Source organism: Orussus abietinus, unplaced genomic scaffold (genome assembly GCF_000612105.2).
Source record: "Orussus abietinus isolate OABI.00-Male unplaced genomic scaffold, Oabi_2.0 scaffold158, whole genome shotgun sequence".
Lineage (NCBI taxonomy): Eukaryota > Metazoa > Arthropoda > Insecta > Hymenoptera > Orussidae > Orussus > Orussus abietinus.
The window spans coordinates 71,280-87,161 of NW_019394310.1; the positions used below are offsets into that span (position 1 = coordinate 71,280).

The following is a 15,882-nucleotide window of genomic DNA, read 5'->3' on the forward strand; positions in this document are numbered from 1 at the left end:
GCGCAGTGCGAACGAATTTCTCCAAGTGGTCGTCGCATACGTTTTCGCTGGCGAGAGTGTCCCCCCTCCCTCCGCCCCGTTTCAGTACGAGGGTGAAAATTCAACGAGTCTCGAGGGCAATTTCTGTCGGACAGTCGACAGATCATAGGAGCCAGTCTTTTTTCGTTCCTTTTTTTCCACGAACAGCAATCGTTCTCGACAGCGTGTAACGGTATATCTCGCGGGACGGGGCGGCCTTCGGCCTGACAAAAGGCGAAGACGTATACGCGCGTCGGGCACGCACTCTCCTCCGGATCTCGGACCAACCCCGGACCGCCCTCGAGAGGTCCGACCGCCAGACCGCGCCAGACCGTCGGAGGGAGCGGCCACGAGAGCGCCCGCGTCCAGGACCCCGTGGGACCGCGTCCCTCGCAGAGCTCTCCTTCGCTCCGAGCTAAGGGAACCTGGTTCCACTAGAGACCAACGAGTCCGGAACAACAAGCAGGATCCGAGGGATGTCTACCCCTGCGAGAAGGAGACTCATGAGGGACTTCAAGAGGTACGCTCGCGGCATGCCAGACTCTCGACTGGGCCGTTGTTTCGTCCCTAGTTCCGCGACCGTTCGACGGGGGTCTCGCTAATTTACTGAGCGAACACGAGATCCTCGCAAATGTCCGCGATGATTGCATCGACATAACGAACGTCATCGTGACTCGTGTTTCGCGGTTATTAATAGAATCTCGCGATAGTCCACGGTGTCTTCTTTTTGCTCTTGCCGATACGTTTTTCCTGTCGACACGTGTATTCGCTAGAGCCAAACTCGAACAACGTTCCTGGGGAGAAGGCATTGTCGCGGTTACTAGTTGAAGGTCTTTCTTCAGTGCATCGAGTGTGTCTGAAAAGTTAAGATTTGTATCGTGCTTGGAAAGGTTCGTAACCGTCATTATATCCATAGGTTACAGGAAGACCCTCCTACCGGAGTGTCTGGTGCTCCGACAGATAATAATATCATGATATGGAATGCCGTCATATTTGGGTAAGGGTCGAAGCCGTTAGTAGGAATTAAGTTTCGGTTAGACATACCAACGTAAAGGTGCTATTTTATGCCACAGGCCACACGATACACCTTTTGAGGATGGTACGTTCAAACTTACAATAGAGTTTACGGAAGAATACCCGAACAAACCACCCACAGTGAGATTTGTCAGTAAGATGTTCCATCCTAATGTATATGCCGACGGAGGAATCTGCTTAGACATCCTGCAGAACCGCTGGAGTCCAACGTATGATGTTTCTGCAATTTTGACATCTATACAGGTGAGTGTGGTAATAGTTACCGATTACATTTATCAATTAGAATGCAATGAATCTGGTGCAAGCGAATCACTTTTTCTGCTTTAATTATGGTTTCCTTTTATATCTTTTCCTAAGTATAAGTCGAGTGGAATAAACAAAACGTGTCTTATCGAACATTGACAACATTGAATTGATAAGTGTTTTAAGGTCTCGGTGAATTTATTTGCTTTACTTTTTATCCTTTGTCGTTTCATTCACACAATTTTGGAAGCACTTGTCAAAAGTTTTTCTTATTATCTCAAGCATGTGAGATAACGAATACGAATTTAAACTAATACTTGAAGTTAAATACGTATTTAGCATACAGAAGATAATAGGACTGGTTCTTAAAATGAAAATTAACACCTTGTCAAAGTTGCATGTTTCTATTTCATTCTATCCAAAATCATTGCTCTATAAGCGTAATCCGTAAGTCGGTTATCCGTTACTCAAATTTTCCATTAAATTGCACCTGTTCATTTATTTAGGAAACTTACAGGAAGAGAGGCAAACATAAGCAGTTTTATTCATTTATTATTTCATTTTACTAAATAGAATAAGGCTTGCTTATTGGAATTGAAATATATAAAACATATTAAAAATGTTCGCTATTATTTTATCTTTTAGCATGTCTGTTATCAGATACTAACAAAAATCATGAATAAAAAGATTCAGCATCTGCATATACGTTAGTCAATTAACCAATACGAAGAAAACCCCCTGAACGTATTTAATCCGCTGCTAACCATTTCACTTGGTTTTCCAAGAAAATCTCTTACGATTACCTCTTGCCTTAACAGCGGTTGCAATTCAGCTAAGTCTAGTTAATTCGCGGAATGTTTGTTTTCTGCTCGAGGTTGATTCGATCTATTCGTTAAGGATGTCAATGAATTATCTGTGTTGTTACTATTCCATTAAGAGGAAACTATGAGACAAGCTGTAGCTTGAAAGAAAATTTGATTTTGCACATAATTCGACGATGACTTATATGGTTGCAGTCGCTGTTAAGTGACCCGAACCCGAATTCACCTGCCAACTCAATGGCAGCACAACTGTACAAAGAGAATCGACGAGAATACGAGAAGCGAGTGAAGGCTTGTGTGGAGCAGAGTTTTGTGGATTAGTGACGGATGCACTTGGCACAATCGCAGATCAACGATCGGCCGCAGTCGCAACCATCGGAGACGAAGGAGAGCGTGCAGCCTTACCACGGAGCTAACGCTAATGCTAACGCTTTAGCATGGTCACTCCCTAAAACACCTCTATCCGACTACCAACCAATGTGCAGCATTAGATCGAATTTTTTACGATGTTGTATAATACAATTACTATAAAATTGTGTATTTATTTATTCGATATATTTCAAATCACGAAATTAGTAATATTTAATATTAGGGTATACGAACACTAACGTAGCTTTCATTGTTTATCTGCGCTAGAGGCGGTGCTCTTTACGGCAGGCGCAGAACCGTACTTCAATTTACCTTTAGTACTTCGTATAGTACCTAAATTCACCTATATATACAGACATATAATAAAATGCATAATTTCACGTCGTACTTTCTATTACCCTGCCTCCTCTTGACAAGTAGCGCAGTTTAAAGCTTAACGCCTTGACTGTCAGCCTGATCCGCCATACATTCTATATCTGTTGCCTTAAACTGGATATCCTACAAAATGTGTTGCAGTCTCTTTTGGACGAGCCGAACCCGAATTCTCCGGCAAATTCTTTGGCAGCACAATTGTACCAAGAGAATAAACGGGAATACGAGAAACGAGTGGCTACCGTTGTCGAACAGTCTTGGCTAAACTTTCAAGAGAGTCATACGGAGGATCCACGCTGACATTAGGTAACTTTTCACACTCAAATTTTATCAATATATTAATTTAATTAATTTTATTTGAAAATCACAATTCTTCCTCGCAAGTTTGTACAAATATTTATGATAATTAAATAAGGCATCCTCGTAAAGCTTCCTACCACTGTAGTACCATTTGGTAATGCTCATCGGTAGCTAGATGGTACATCACTATTTCCAATCAGTAAAAAAGTTTTTCTATGTACTTCAATTATTCTACAAACATTGGGAATATTTACTATGTATTAAAAATAGTTATCTTTTATTCTTATTAATGTTTATGAGAGTCGATTACTTCCGAAAAGGTTAGACAAATATTGTAAAAACATTTGCCTCTTGGATATTATAATTATGATCAAATATTTTAAATAATACTGTAAATACTACAGAGTCACGTTATGAGATCTTTTGTGAATTCATTTTCTTCTAGAAGTGTATAAAGATCGATCGCATTTACATCTAATATTGTCTTAATTTCAGGTACTTTCAGAGCTAGAGTTTTGAAATAATTATGGAATCGCACCGTGAACTTATGTGATTGTTACTTATAAGTATAATCATATTCCTGTTAAAAAAAAATGATATAGAAAAACGTAGGTAAGGATAGGATTTCTGCCACATCTTGTAAACCTGTACATATATCAATTTATGTGTAAACTTGTGGAATGAAATGCCCGTATTATTAGATGTCTCGTACAAAATTCCTACGCAATTATATTACTTGCATTACCCTGAGTGTTTATGCACTTTAAAAATCAGTGACAGAAATCCTGTCTGGCCCTGTACACACAAGATAGGAGTAAAGTTCCTTTTTTCTCTTCTTCAATATTCCAATTAAAATAATGAACGATGCATCCAAAATCTTGAAAAGTAGACATTGATGTTATTCATAGAATTTTATAACAGCAACGTAATATTTTTACTTTGTTCTTTCAAAAAACCTGTTCGGAAAAAATGTTTCTTGCTGTTAGACATCTATGAAATGCCTATATATAAGTCTGGAATATGTACGAAAGTAAGTGCAAAAGAATGTATGAAGGTGAACAGAAGAAAAGTTCGCCCATTAAGATAAAAATAAAGATACTTTAATGATCATCAGGTTAGTTACTGATCATTTTGATTTTGCATTTTCACGTACAATACTTTATATAAATAAGTATGAATTATACAAGCAAGGCACTTTGTACCAATATCATAATTATTCCATTTACTCATTACTGTTAAGACCGCCAAATATTTTAATTATTTTATAAGAGTCGGATGTATATACAATGTTTAGAAACTACTACGTTTGATATATCTTTGTAACGAGTGGATTAGCAAAAATCGAAATCCATAAGGTACAGGTGGTATACAAATGTAATATAAAGGTGCGAATTCGAATTGGATTGAAGCTATTGCACACGATGACTACGTCATTGTCTTTACTTTCTAATGATAGGTTAATAATAAATCAATGATACAAATGGATAAAAGAATTGTTTTGTCCATTTGTACACGTCCTTTTTATCAGATATTCTTCTACTTTGTTTTCTTCATTGTACATATTGCGAATCTCTACGTGACACAATAAACAATATACAAAATATCTATTTTGATGTTGATGCGCATTAATAAGTCATGGCCTTTGACAAAATTAAGTGATGTAGAGCTTATCATGAATTTTATTAGATCTTATCGCATTACAACTATTGAACAAATTTGCAGTTCTAAATAATATGAAATTTACATGCAATTTTAAATGTGGTAAGCCATTGTAATTCAATGCAATAATTGTAGAAATATGCAGTACAGGATAAACAATATACTAGAAAGAGCTACTCGTTTCTTTTGACGATGTTCGTTGCTCACCCGATTTTGTCAAGGCAATGTTGGTATATGTTTATTCTATATTTTATAGGATGTAATCCCATTTACACTTCATTTTCTGTCACACTATAATGTGTGAATAAAAGCGAGACATGGTATGTCAGTTTGAACTAGCTAGATTGTTAGTGCGTAATAACATAGCATGTCAGTGGTACACTTAGACATAAATTAGTATCGTAGATTTCTTCTTTACTTGCAATGAATGGGAAATATCCAATTTTTGATTATAAAACAAGGAAGATCGTAAGCATTTATAAATTGTTTGCATTCCTTAGTTTTTCTGTGTTATATGTCTTTTTTAAAGTGTTCAATAGCCAAAAGCGCATGTGAAATGTTAATAAAACACACCTTATATGCAATATTGGCATTTGGTACAAGCATGATTAATGTTAATAAAAAAAGAAAAGAACTTCATTTGAAGGCAACTAGATTTACATAAGTAAATGAAGTCGAGGCATGGTAAGATTTAATTTATGCGGTGTTTTACTACCAAAATTGTTAAGTAGTGACGACTACAATACGTTTAATATTTACAAATCAGGGTTAATATGGACACGTGTGTATAAGTTCTTAACTAGTTCTAGTATAGACATATGAAATTGATTACAATGTTATTTTACAGTCACGCAAATCGCAATGTCAGGCTTTTTCATATAAAAAGACACTAAACTTGTAGCTTAATATCGAGCTTGTGCCTATGATATACCCAAATGCATCGCTTTGTACAATCACATTAAGATTTGTAACAGTAGGGATCAACTGTTCAATAATCTATATTTATAGTATTTGTAATACTGCAGATCTTAGAATAAATACCAGATATCTGTTTTGGGTCGCGAAGCAGCATTCGGTGCTTGGAAATTGATTGAGGCATTTCTGTCGATGCTCTACTAGTTTTGTGTCCCATCAAACTTAATTATAGATACATATTTTTCATGTCAATTTCTTCCTAGCAAATTAGATTTGTTTCATTTGATTAAATGTTTAGATACAATCTAATTGTAATTTTTGAAAACTATTTAAGCTCTTTAGCCAAAAGCTTCGTGCTATGACTTTTCTTCCTTCTCTTTATTATATCTTTCAAGTTCTTTGAGAAACTGAGCCTTTGGTTTCATAACGTTTGGCCTGTCCCCACGACACTTTGGGCAAAACCACTTTCCTTTAGGCTTAGTACTTAATGATACACATGAAAAATGGAACCATTCAATTGGACACAAGTCATTATCGCATAAAATCATCTCCCCATATGATATTTGATCACAGAGACAGTAAGTTGGTTCATCAGGATCTATTGCCAAATCATCTTCTGGAGGTGGTGGAGTATCTTCGCGATGTTGATTTTGTTGAGTCCCTTGACGAGATTTCCTTTTCTTCTTTTTCCCTGTATTTGCAGCAGTATTTTTCTTCTGATTACCATTGTTGGAATTCGATAATGCTGCTGATCGTGTTTCCGTCATCACGATCATATCCATCGCATGTGCTGACTCTACCAAAGTCTCGGTTCGTGTCCGACGTGCTCGTTTTGGTTGACGTTCTGCTGTATTCGAGTTACCGGTTGTATTAGAACTGACATTTGAATTAGATTCTCTCGTAGACTCTGTGCATTCCTGCACCTTTCCAAAATCTGAAAATTTAATTCAAGTTTATAGTTTCTTTCCGATGTAGAGATTCAAAGAAAGAAAAACTTTGTAAAGGAATTATACTATAAAATTTAAATTAACAATTCGTCTCAAAATCCTGTACAAGGATATCCAGAAATTAAAGATAGAACAAAAGTATTTTATCGTACCTAAGTTACGATAATCCAAGTCTAACTGTCGTGACTTGTTTTCTATGAGATCCTGAACCTGTTGTACAATTTGTAATTTCTCATCACCAATTTCTTGAGCCGCGATTAAAGCTTGCTGTATCCTGAGTAAAGCTCGTTGTCGTACAGCCACATCGGAGTCATTTTTTAAAGTTTCTTGATGTTGATCTACCTCCCGCAAATATGCTAGAAAAGATATCCGAAATAATGAGTAAAATGTTTGCATCGTATTTCGATGAAGACATTCGTTACTGATGTATTTTCATTCAAAAAGTATAGTGGAATAAAAACTATTTCATTTCAGACTAATTAAAAGCATCATTAATATCTTCAACAAATGGCTGATCGTGCTAAACGTTATCATGCGTCTCTTTCCATTAATGTGTCGACTCGCGAGAAATATATTAACGGAAACAGGATTCAGTGAATCCTTTTAGAAGACGGATTTGTCATAAAACAATAATAAATATTTACTTTGACAGGTAGCATCCAATTCGCGTAGCCGCGAGACGTGCCTTTGGAGATCATTCGGAAGATTCTCAACACAATCCAAGTAATTTTCGATGTATGTTGCAGAATACAACGCCTCGACAACTGCTTGATTCAACATCTTCGTTCTTTTCCGAAATCAAATGGTGCCGGGAGCGACGCAAGATGTGATGCAAGCTTTACTAAACCACACAACGAAGTTTTTTGACTTTTCATACTATTTTCTTCGATTCACCTGTGACCTGAGAACAATAATGAGGAAAGCGCGGGTCCGAAGCCACGACCTCGGGAAATCTCGAGTAGCCATCTGTGATGGCCGCGGAGAACTAAGTACGATCAGCTGTGTAGTGGATTCACGAATGAACATCGAAAGTTCTGCCTTTTGTGCAGCAGAACATAGCCCGTTGCTTTATAACAATTCCTCATCTATAGCAGAATGTCAATAATGGCATGAAAACATGATCTATTTTAAACTCGACAGTAATTTTTTCAGAAACTCTTAAATCAACACGAGTTTTATCCGTGAAACAGCGATTGAATTTCGCGCTATCACGGATCCCAAAAGGAGCAACGCGTTTGGTCTTCTGACGAACAAAGACTCTTTATCCAAATTTTCTTGCGCATCAATATTAACTCGAATCATTTCCATAAATAACCAGTCATTTTATAACAGCCAGACATTACAAAATATCTACAAATAATAGAGTGAATATTGGAGAGGAAACATTTCAAGCGCTACATTTACTAACCGCGTGACGTCACAGGCCGCGAGGGGAAGCGACCAATCCCGTGATGCATCAGTATTTGATTTCGCTCGCAACAGAAGAGTCGTGTTCGGTAGCCGCCTCAGTAACGAGAATTCGTTCGAAGGGCCGAGAAGCATTTGCTAAAGTTTCCGAGAACACCCCAAAAATGACGTCCACGGGAACTTTCCAGGGCCTGCTCCATAGCAGTCGCAAATCGAGCAAGTGAGTAGACCTATCATTCATACCTAACGACATTCGGGGTTGCCCGTACACAGAAAGGGTAGTCGGCACGCCTCCGAACTTCACACCCGTGTTCTCGTAATATCTTGCAAAAATGGGCATTCGCAAAGCTCGCTCCATCGCTCTTAGAAGTACGACAAAAAAAAGAAAAAAAAACGCCCTCGAGTTTCCCTACTGCAGCTCCATTTTTCTGGTTTCTTTTTGCTGTCACTGCTCAGACAATTCGCCGGTATGTCCGTTTAAACGTAACTTTATGTATCCCGATTCTTTACGGAGTACACGCCTTTCTTAGAGCTTTCTTCTCTCACCATGTTCGTGCTCATAAATCCTCCGATTTTTTAGCCATTGTCCGGCCAGGCTGGTGAGTTAGGATAATCGTAGGTACTCGCTCGAAAGTACCGAGTTCACTCGCCGCGGGTGCACGTGTAGTTCGAGCCGGATACAACCGGATAGATCCTGCCTTATGTCCTGCTCGCCGGTGTGTACAGGAGGCTCCGTTAATGCTCACTCCTTTCCGGCACTCCTTGGACCAGAATCCTGGGGCCCCTAATGAGAGATCTGTTCATAATTCCAACGATCCTGGCATTTCCTTCCTCGCATATGATTTCTACCCTTCGTTGATAAATTAATAAGAAGCCGTATTCCGACACGCCCTGTGGGGCCAAGTTAAATATATCCTTTTGCCAAAAATGTACTTCACGTTCCGTGAAGCATTTTATATTATTGCAATACGAAATATACGCCCAACCTTGAATTTAAAAGAATATGGCATAATGAAGAACGTTTTCAAGCTCTGATAATAACGTAATGATCGATTGATGTAATTGCCGAGAGTTTGGTGGTACGTTATAGACAGAATTTGCAAAAGTTAAATGTCGTCAATTTTGGCCTTATCACTTTATTTCTAGGAACATATTTTCATTAGATAGGGCACTAAGATATATTTCATTATTTTCTCTTGCAAAAGGGCGAAAGCCCATCCAGCTGTAAATAGCGTTTGCGTAAAGAGGTATTATGTAAGAACTGACTTGACTTTCTTCACAACTTAAATAGGGTTACGTACAAAATTGAGGAGTAAAAAAGAAAACACGTATCGTGAATGATGCGCAAAAACTGCTTTTTGGCAAGAGAATATATATTGACCCCTGTGCGGCGCTTCGTTAATGTTGCAAAGTGTACAGAAAGGAGGCATTGGTTGCTAGGTGTGTGTCGTGCACATTTCCATACCACACTAATCTTGTAAACCCGATTGTATCAGTAGTCGGCTGCAATTACGTTCGGTGCAAATTGTTCTTCCCCTCGTAGGTATTGATCGTGCATATACGAAAAAAAAAAAACAACAAAAAACAAATCACTTTCACCGTTTTTCTTCCAGGTATGCGCGAATTACTTTTGACAAATTCTTTTAGCAGCGTTAGGAATGTCTTTCGTGGGTGTAAAAATGCATTTGCGGCCGTTGCGGCTCGAATGCATTGATGGACAATTACGATTACGGTGGGGAGTAATTCTTTGTTCTCAGGTAATGTTATCTAGTTAGTATTCTGAATGAATTCCTACACCCTGCTCGCAAAAAAAAAAAAGAAAGAAATGCAACCCCTAAAAATATAAATCATGCAAATTTGGAGCTAACGTGTATCGTTTACAATAGGGTAAAGAGATAGTGGTTCAATTTTGGTTTTAACAATATTTCTAATTATTAAGATGTGGTCGTAATCTCCTTATATTATGTTAAACAATGTATGGGGTTATCGAATATGTATAAATTTCATTTCTAGGCTTTTCAGATCCTTTTTTTGCGAGCAGGGGGTGGTATTGGAAAATCATGTGCACATAGAGAATGCATATATTACAGTGTCGTCAGATTTGTAGTTCATTGTTCGACGAAGGAAACTTGAATAAGGAATTGTAGTCGTGTAGTTGTGAGTCATGCCGCGATAAATATCATTATGCTCGGTCAGTGTTAACTGGTTATGTAGTTGAAAATTCATGCAATCCGTTTCATCCTTCATTTATGCCAGTTTAGATTTATTTTGCACTTCTGCGTATGAATCGCGTACACATTCTGCTTCGTTTTATACGCCTTTCTTTTATACAATCGTCGGCGTTTTTCTTGTTGCGGTGAAATATGAGCACGTTGCAGATTGCATGTATGAGTATAGAGGAGGTCATTAATAGCGATATAAGATTCATATTCAACTCGAGTAGGTCCGTAGCATGGCATATAAAGCAGGAAGTCTTTTTCGGGGTTGTAACGTCACAGGCCGGCATTGTATGACCATAAACTTCCAACATGCGAAAGAGAAGGCCGAAGGGATTAAAAGGAGTGGAAACGCTTTACCACGACTGAACGGGAAATATTTCATGGAGAGATTAGACCCCGCCAAATCGGGCGAATATTTAGAAAATCGGATTCGATTCGCACGATTTCGATTCGATAGAACGTTCCTTGTGCTCGTTAGCTGTATTTGTTCCGTTGGATGCCGAAACCGATGCATTTTGCACCATCGACTGCATTCGCATGACATTCATTCCGTCGACGCGAAAGTGATTTAAATCACTGTAAAATTGCATTTCTCTGTCCCGGCTGGTATCCGGTATGTTCCATAATTTTGACTGGTTTAATTTGCCAATGGTAAGAAATTGGATGGTTTAGTTTGCAAATGATAACGAAATTTTGGGTGGTTTAATATGTAAATGGTAACGAGATTGGACGGTTTAATTTGCAAATCGTACAAAAATTTGAGTGTAATTTTCGAAACCACTTTAAACCTTCATTATAAAAGATCGTTCCATTAATTTTAATCCTACAGAAGGCGCTCTATGCTCGTTGGTATTCCTCGTATCATCTTAGCACCGCGAGGAATGCACTTTTGCAAAATCTCCACTGGAATCGCGCGAGGTCTTTTTCGCGTCGACCAAGTCGAGGGGTCGAATGCGCCGTAAAATATGTTTTTTTTTTTTAGTTCATTTATCGCAGTCCGTAGTCAGTATACGCGAAAGGGACAGGTGCCGGGGAGTGCGGCTTTTTGTGCAGCAATGAGTCAGCTCCCTTGTTGCTGGCTCGCGTGACAGCTGTTGCTGCGGTTAGAATATTCCTGGTACTCCTGAAAATCCGCCCACCGAGACCCCTTAAGCACTCGTTTCGGTCGCACGCCGGTCATTTATTATTTAACTAATTATTGCTTGGAAGAAACCTGGTTGCACGCCCACAGATATATCAATCTCGCTGGATATTTTTGCTTAATTTATCTCTCGATTTTTTTTTATCGCGAAGGCAGGAATTATCTGCAAAAAAGAGTAAGTCAGTTTGGCGGCTCAGCGACAAATGTACAGACGTAGGGCCGATGGTATAAGGATAAAGAAAGTGGCCATCCTTTATCTTACCATAAACATTTCCCGCAGGAAGCCGGATATCCGGCTTTATTGTTTATTTCTTGTAACGAATCTCTGAGCCCAAGATAGGGAGAGTGGCGTAAGACGGAAATGTGCACAGTCTTTGTCCGTAAAATGCGAAACGTATAACGTCTCCTGGAATGACTGAAAATCCTTTCTGTGTCGGTGGATTAAAGATTCGGACTGCTGATCGCTGCCGATATGTTACTCGGGGTTATGTAAAGAAAGACGAAGCCATTGACATCGATAACACATGATTGACAATTACCTTTCCAAACGTGTATGCATCCGTACTTCGGGATCATTTCTTTGTTGCGACGCGGTGGTACCGACTTGCAGGAGAAAGTGGCATTGCCGGCCGCTACTTTACCGACGTTGCTCGCGAGCGCCGTACGAGGTTCACCTCTTCGTCGGCAGACGGCGCGACGTGTATTTCGAGCAAATCCTAACATATCTACGAAACGTACTCACTTTTAACGAAAATTCGTTTTTTGAAGAAAGAATCGACGGTAAAAAATAACGCAATGCAGAATTATTCAAAAATAAAAAAAATAAAATAAAGTTATTCCAAAATTCCGAGTTACCCAGTAAAAATTAAATGTCCCTCGAAGAGGGACACTTCGAGGCGGTACTTATTTTTGGAAATATTTATCTTGAGGATCTCTTTCGTGTATTTTTTTTCTTTTTTCTTTTTTTTTTATTTCGGGTTTGAAGTACCACGTGCTAAATATAAAGTTACATGAATTCCCGTAGATAAATTCCGCGATATGTCACGCATACGCGTTTTTCCCCGAATCGGCGAGTATTTTGAGAACCTCTGGGACATTTAAGAGGTCGACGCATGTATGTAAGAGCAAGTGCCCATTCCACTTGAGCTCGGCTCTCGCCTTGTTCTTTGGAATTTGTTTATGCACTTTACAGGGGTGGCTGCTCCGCTTCTCGGAGCGTCACGCTCGGACCCCGCGGAGACCGCGTGTGCGCGATCCTCGATCCTGGCATCTCGAGGGTCGAGGCGAAAAGAGAAAAGAGAAAAAAAAAGGAGAAGGAGAGAGTAAAAAGGAGAAGAGGGGCAACCTTGTTCGAGGGTAAATTTAGTCCCGGGCCAAGACTTTCGGCCAGTGACGAGCGAAAGTCTAGACCCCTTAATTCGCCTCTATTTCGACGCTCCAGGGGGGAAAGAGCGAATTTGAAAGAAAAGTTCCAAAATCTTTATGAGGCTTTGTCTTTACCCCGGAGTCCCAGGGTCAGTCTTCGCTCGAGCTCACCTTGTCTTGGCTTTCCAGCGTTTCTTCAAATCGGCGAACCTTTTATTCTCTATGATAAATCAAGTTTCATACTGCACTTTGAAAGGCCCATTTCGTTTAATGTCCTGAAATTAGCGGCCGGCTAATTTCGTTCTATTGATTCGATATTAACGCGTTTGTTGCCAGCGTCCCGGATGTGATTCGATTCTCGGTGGCATTTCGATTCGACCACGTGCTTATTATCTACGGTATTATGAAAGACCCTTCTCGAGAGGCAATGTCAACGGACATTATGAAACTGATATCTACCCATTGCTTTTCTTTTTTCTCCAATTTTTTTCATCTCAATTTTTGGGAAGCAAGAATGACTCCTGCGTTGGTCTCTTACCCTCGCGCTCAGAGATGCGCTCCGTTAAAGGGCAGGAATAAGAGGCGAATCTAGGATACGAAGCCGAAGTAAGAAATGTAATAAAGGTAACAAAGGACACGATCGGACACTCGGGGCCCGGTGAGAACCCCTGCGGTGGAACGCGCCTAATCGCGCGCACTCGCGGCCTGGCATTTAAGTCCGCGCGCGCGCATGCGCCGGCGACACGCCGCGGATGGAAGGAGGCAGAGAGAGAGAGAAGGCCGGTTACGGGGAAAAAAGGAACTTCGGGGGAAACGGAGACGACGAGAACAAAGAGTGGGCAAAGGTAGGAGTACTTGGCCAATTGCGCGGAACCCTAGGCCAGAGCTGGAGGGAAACAATTAGAGCCCCTCGGTCTTGGACTTTCCTTTTTCCGGGTTTGCCCTTACACGAAGGGGATTTAAATGAAAGGAAATACATGGAACTGAGAATTTCGCCGACTTTAGGAGACGTTTCATTCGGACGACGTAAACGGGTTAAAACCCTTTGGGCGCGCTAAGTACTTTCGGCGTATGGGTGAATTTCGTCAGGGCGTGCTAGCGATATTCGACCAAACGTCGGACACACATATGCGTCGAGAGCGCTCAAAGGGTTAACGGCAATTGTTGCGGATTCGCGGTCGGCGGGAGGACGTCCCGCGATTTACTGCGGATGGATGGAGAAAGACGGCGAGGAGGGAATTAGGACGGAAAAGGTCGAGAGAACGGAAGAAATAAAGGGGAGATCGCGAAAACGGGCCGAGGTCGTTTTTCAGATTTTCATTCCTCGCGGTCTGGGCAAGCTAACGAAACGAAGTCTGACGATCTGTCGCGATGATTTTATCGCGTGGAAACAAATAAACGTGATCGGCCCTTTAAATTTTAAACTCTACCGTCCCTTAGAATTGCTTGACATGTCCCTATAAGGGTACAGGAGTGACCCGCGGTAGGGTTTTAGGGTATATACGTTCACGTAGCGTTTTCCAACATGTTTGTGGGCTCTAAAAGCACCAAACAACCAAAAGAGATCAAATGACCAGTTTAATCATTTTGATTTACAATTATTCCTTAGATTCTGTCGCTTTCCCTCAGTTCGTCCCGAGATAAATACGTATTATATCTATTTCTACCGTAACGGATTAAACGATCCACCGTGAAGTATTCACTTTAAGACAAATGTAGGTGTTCCCCGATATCATTTCGTCCATACATAGATGTCAAGACACGGAAGAAAAATGTAGATAATATCATTTCATTGATTAGTATCGATTAAATATTGTCATCGCGATACAAATGATATTCATTACCTTCGCACCTATCATTGCGCAGGACGTTCACCAGGAAATAATATAAATCTAGAAATTAGAATAGAAACTATCCGTTTTAAAATTATTATTTAAAAATCATTTCGTTTATTATTGGCTAAATTGATTGATATCTGCATTCAATTGGGGAAAAAAAAAATCCAATTTCTATTTGAAAACCGGCCATTTGACCTGTTCCGGTAGAAATAGGTGTACGTAAAATTGTCGGCGGGCTTAGCGTTAAATCCCGGCCGACTCGCCGGCAAAAAGGCAGTGCGAGCGAGAGGACCGGGGGGAAATGGCCGAGAAGAATAGAGAGAACAAAGAGCGGAGGTAGAGAAGCGCACCTAGAGGCAATTATCATTGCCTGGCCGAGGCGCAGGAACTCGTGTCGAATTCCACTGTCCAGGGTGAACCCGACGCCCGCCCTCGTTTTAGCGTTTCTTGCTCCCTCGTTTTTCCATTCCGAGTCCGATCAAATGGTTCATTCAATTTCCATTTGTCCGGCACGGGGGGAATTCGCTAAATTGCCTCTTCCTCCTTCTCTCGATCGCCTCGCATCGTTCCTTTTTCTTGCACGAGGCACGAGAGGGTCGAAGTAATGGCCATTTACCCGTACGAGGCGACCGACGAAAGCAGGCACTCGTTCCTCTCGTTGCTCCGCCGGGCTCGTGCGTGGAATTGTCTTAAACCCCGCCAAGGGTCGAGACGAGACTTCCTCCTCCGGCTCCCCCCGAGACGAAGGGCCCGAGTGGGAGCAACTACGTCGATTTTGCATTTCTCCGCGCGCCTCGTTTCCCCGTTTTCCGTATCGGCCGGAGACGGACCTCGCCTCGCCCCGAGTCGGGTCGACGTCCTGTCGGCCTTGAAGTAGAATTTGATTTATTTCATAGAGCGGACGTTACCTCGGCCCATCTGGATGCCGCGATTCGACGACCAGCCGCCGTGGAACGTCGGGGCGTGATTTATACACTCGAGTCGAGCCGAGGGCCCGCCGCGGCCGTTGGTTGTCTCCCTTCCCGTCGTGTCTCCACCCCCGACTAACCTAAAAATCGAGGAATCGCGATTTATGCGAAATTGCGAGATACCTTAAGGTCGGCGTTTAATGCTCCGTTTTCGGCGACGGGGAAAAGGGGAAGAGCGACCGTTCCAGGCCGAGGCGGGCCCACGCGGGCGGTGGTCCCTGCGGCCGCCGCGCGCGTCGCTCCGGCCGGTATGCGCGTGCGCGTG

The 15,882-nt window shown here is 41.1% G+C and overlaps 3 protein-coding genes across 4 annotated transcripts in view; 2 read left to right on the forward strand and 1 right to left on the reverse strand.

Annotated features, from left to right (window-relative positions):
- Positions 1–18: 18 nt before the first annotated feature.
- On the forward strand, positions 19–4,687 carry LOC105703093 (ubiquitin-conjugating enzyme E2-17 kDa). 2 transcript variants are annotated; one of them, XM_012431198.2, is made up of 5 exons: positions 19–538; positions 935–1,015; positions 1,092–1,296; positions 3,003–3,164; positions 3,654–4,687. In XM_012431198.2, the coding sequence occupies exons 1-4, from the start codon at positions 495–497 to the stop codon at positions 3,156–3,158; spliced, it is 486 nt and encodes a 161-aa protein (XP_012286621.1). In that variant the 5' UTR covers positions 19–494; the 3' UTR covers positions 3,159–3,164; positions 3,654–4,687. The 2 variants fall into 2 exon arrangements, with proteins under 2 accessions (XP_012286621.1, XP_012286623.1); XM_012431200.2 differs by lacking the exons at positions 3,003–3,164; positions 3,654–4,687 and adding an exon at positions 2,313–2,866 and having other exon boundaries at positions 38–538.
- Positions 3,197–7,701, reverse strand: LOC105703092 (inhibitor of growth protein 1). Its single transcript, XM_012431197.2, has 3 exons — positions 7,324–7,701; positions 6,832–7,035; positions 3,197–6,666 (listed from the first exon to the last, which is right to left on the reverse strand). The coding sequence occupies exons 1-3, from the start codon at positions 7,457–7,459 to the stop codon at positions 6,089–6,091; spliced, it is 918 nt and encodes a 305-aa protein (XP_012286620.1). The 5' UTR covers positions 7,460–7,701; the 3' UTR covers positions 3,197–6,088.
- A 454-nt stretch (positions 7,702–8,155) lies between these two features.
- Positions 8,156–15,882, forward strand: part of LOC105703097 (microtubule-associated protein Jupiter) — an 87,173-nt gene continuing 79,446 nt past the window's right edge. The window contains exon 1 of the mRNA XM_012431205.1: positions 8,156–8,306. Within this exon, the coding sequence (XP_012286628.1) occupies positions 8,251–8,306 (56 nt within the window). The 5' untranslated portion in view covers positions 8,156–8,250. The remainder of the gene's footprint in view (positions 8,307–15,882) is intronic.

Coding starts and splice junctions, on each gene's coding strand:
- LOC105703093 (XM_012431198.2), top strand. CDS start 495: ATGTCTACCCCTGCGAGAAGGAGACTCATGAGGGACTTCAAGAG. Junction 539..934: donor CTCATGAGGGACTTCAAGAG/GTACGCTCGCGG, acceptor TTATATCCATAG/GTTACAGGAAGACCCTCCTA. Junction 1,016..1,091: donor TGGAATGCCGTCATATTTGG/GTAAGGGTCGAA, acceptor TTTATGCCACAG/GCCACACGATACACCTTTTG.
- LOC105703092 (XM_012431197.2), bottom strand. CDS start 7,459: ATGTTGAATCAAGCAGTTGTCGAGGCGTTGTATTCTGCAACATACATC. Junction 7,036..7,323: donor ATTGGATGCTACCTGTCAAA/GTAAATATTTAT, acceptor TATCTTTTCTAG/CATATTTGCGGGAGGTAGAT. Junction 6,667..6,831: donor CTTGGATTATCGTAACTTAG/GTACGATAAAAT, acceptor TTAAATTTTCAG/ATTTTGGAAAGGTGCAGGAA.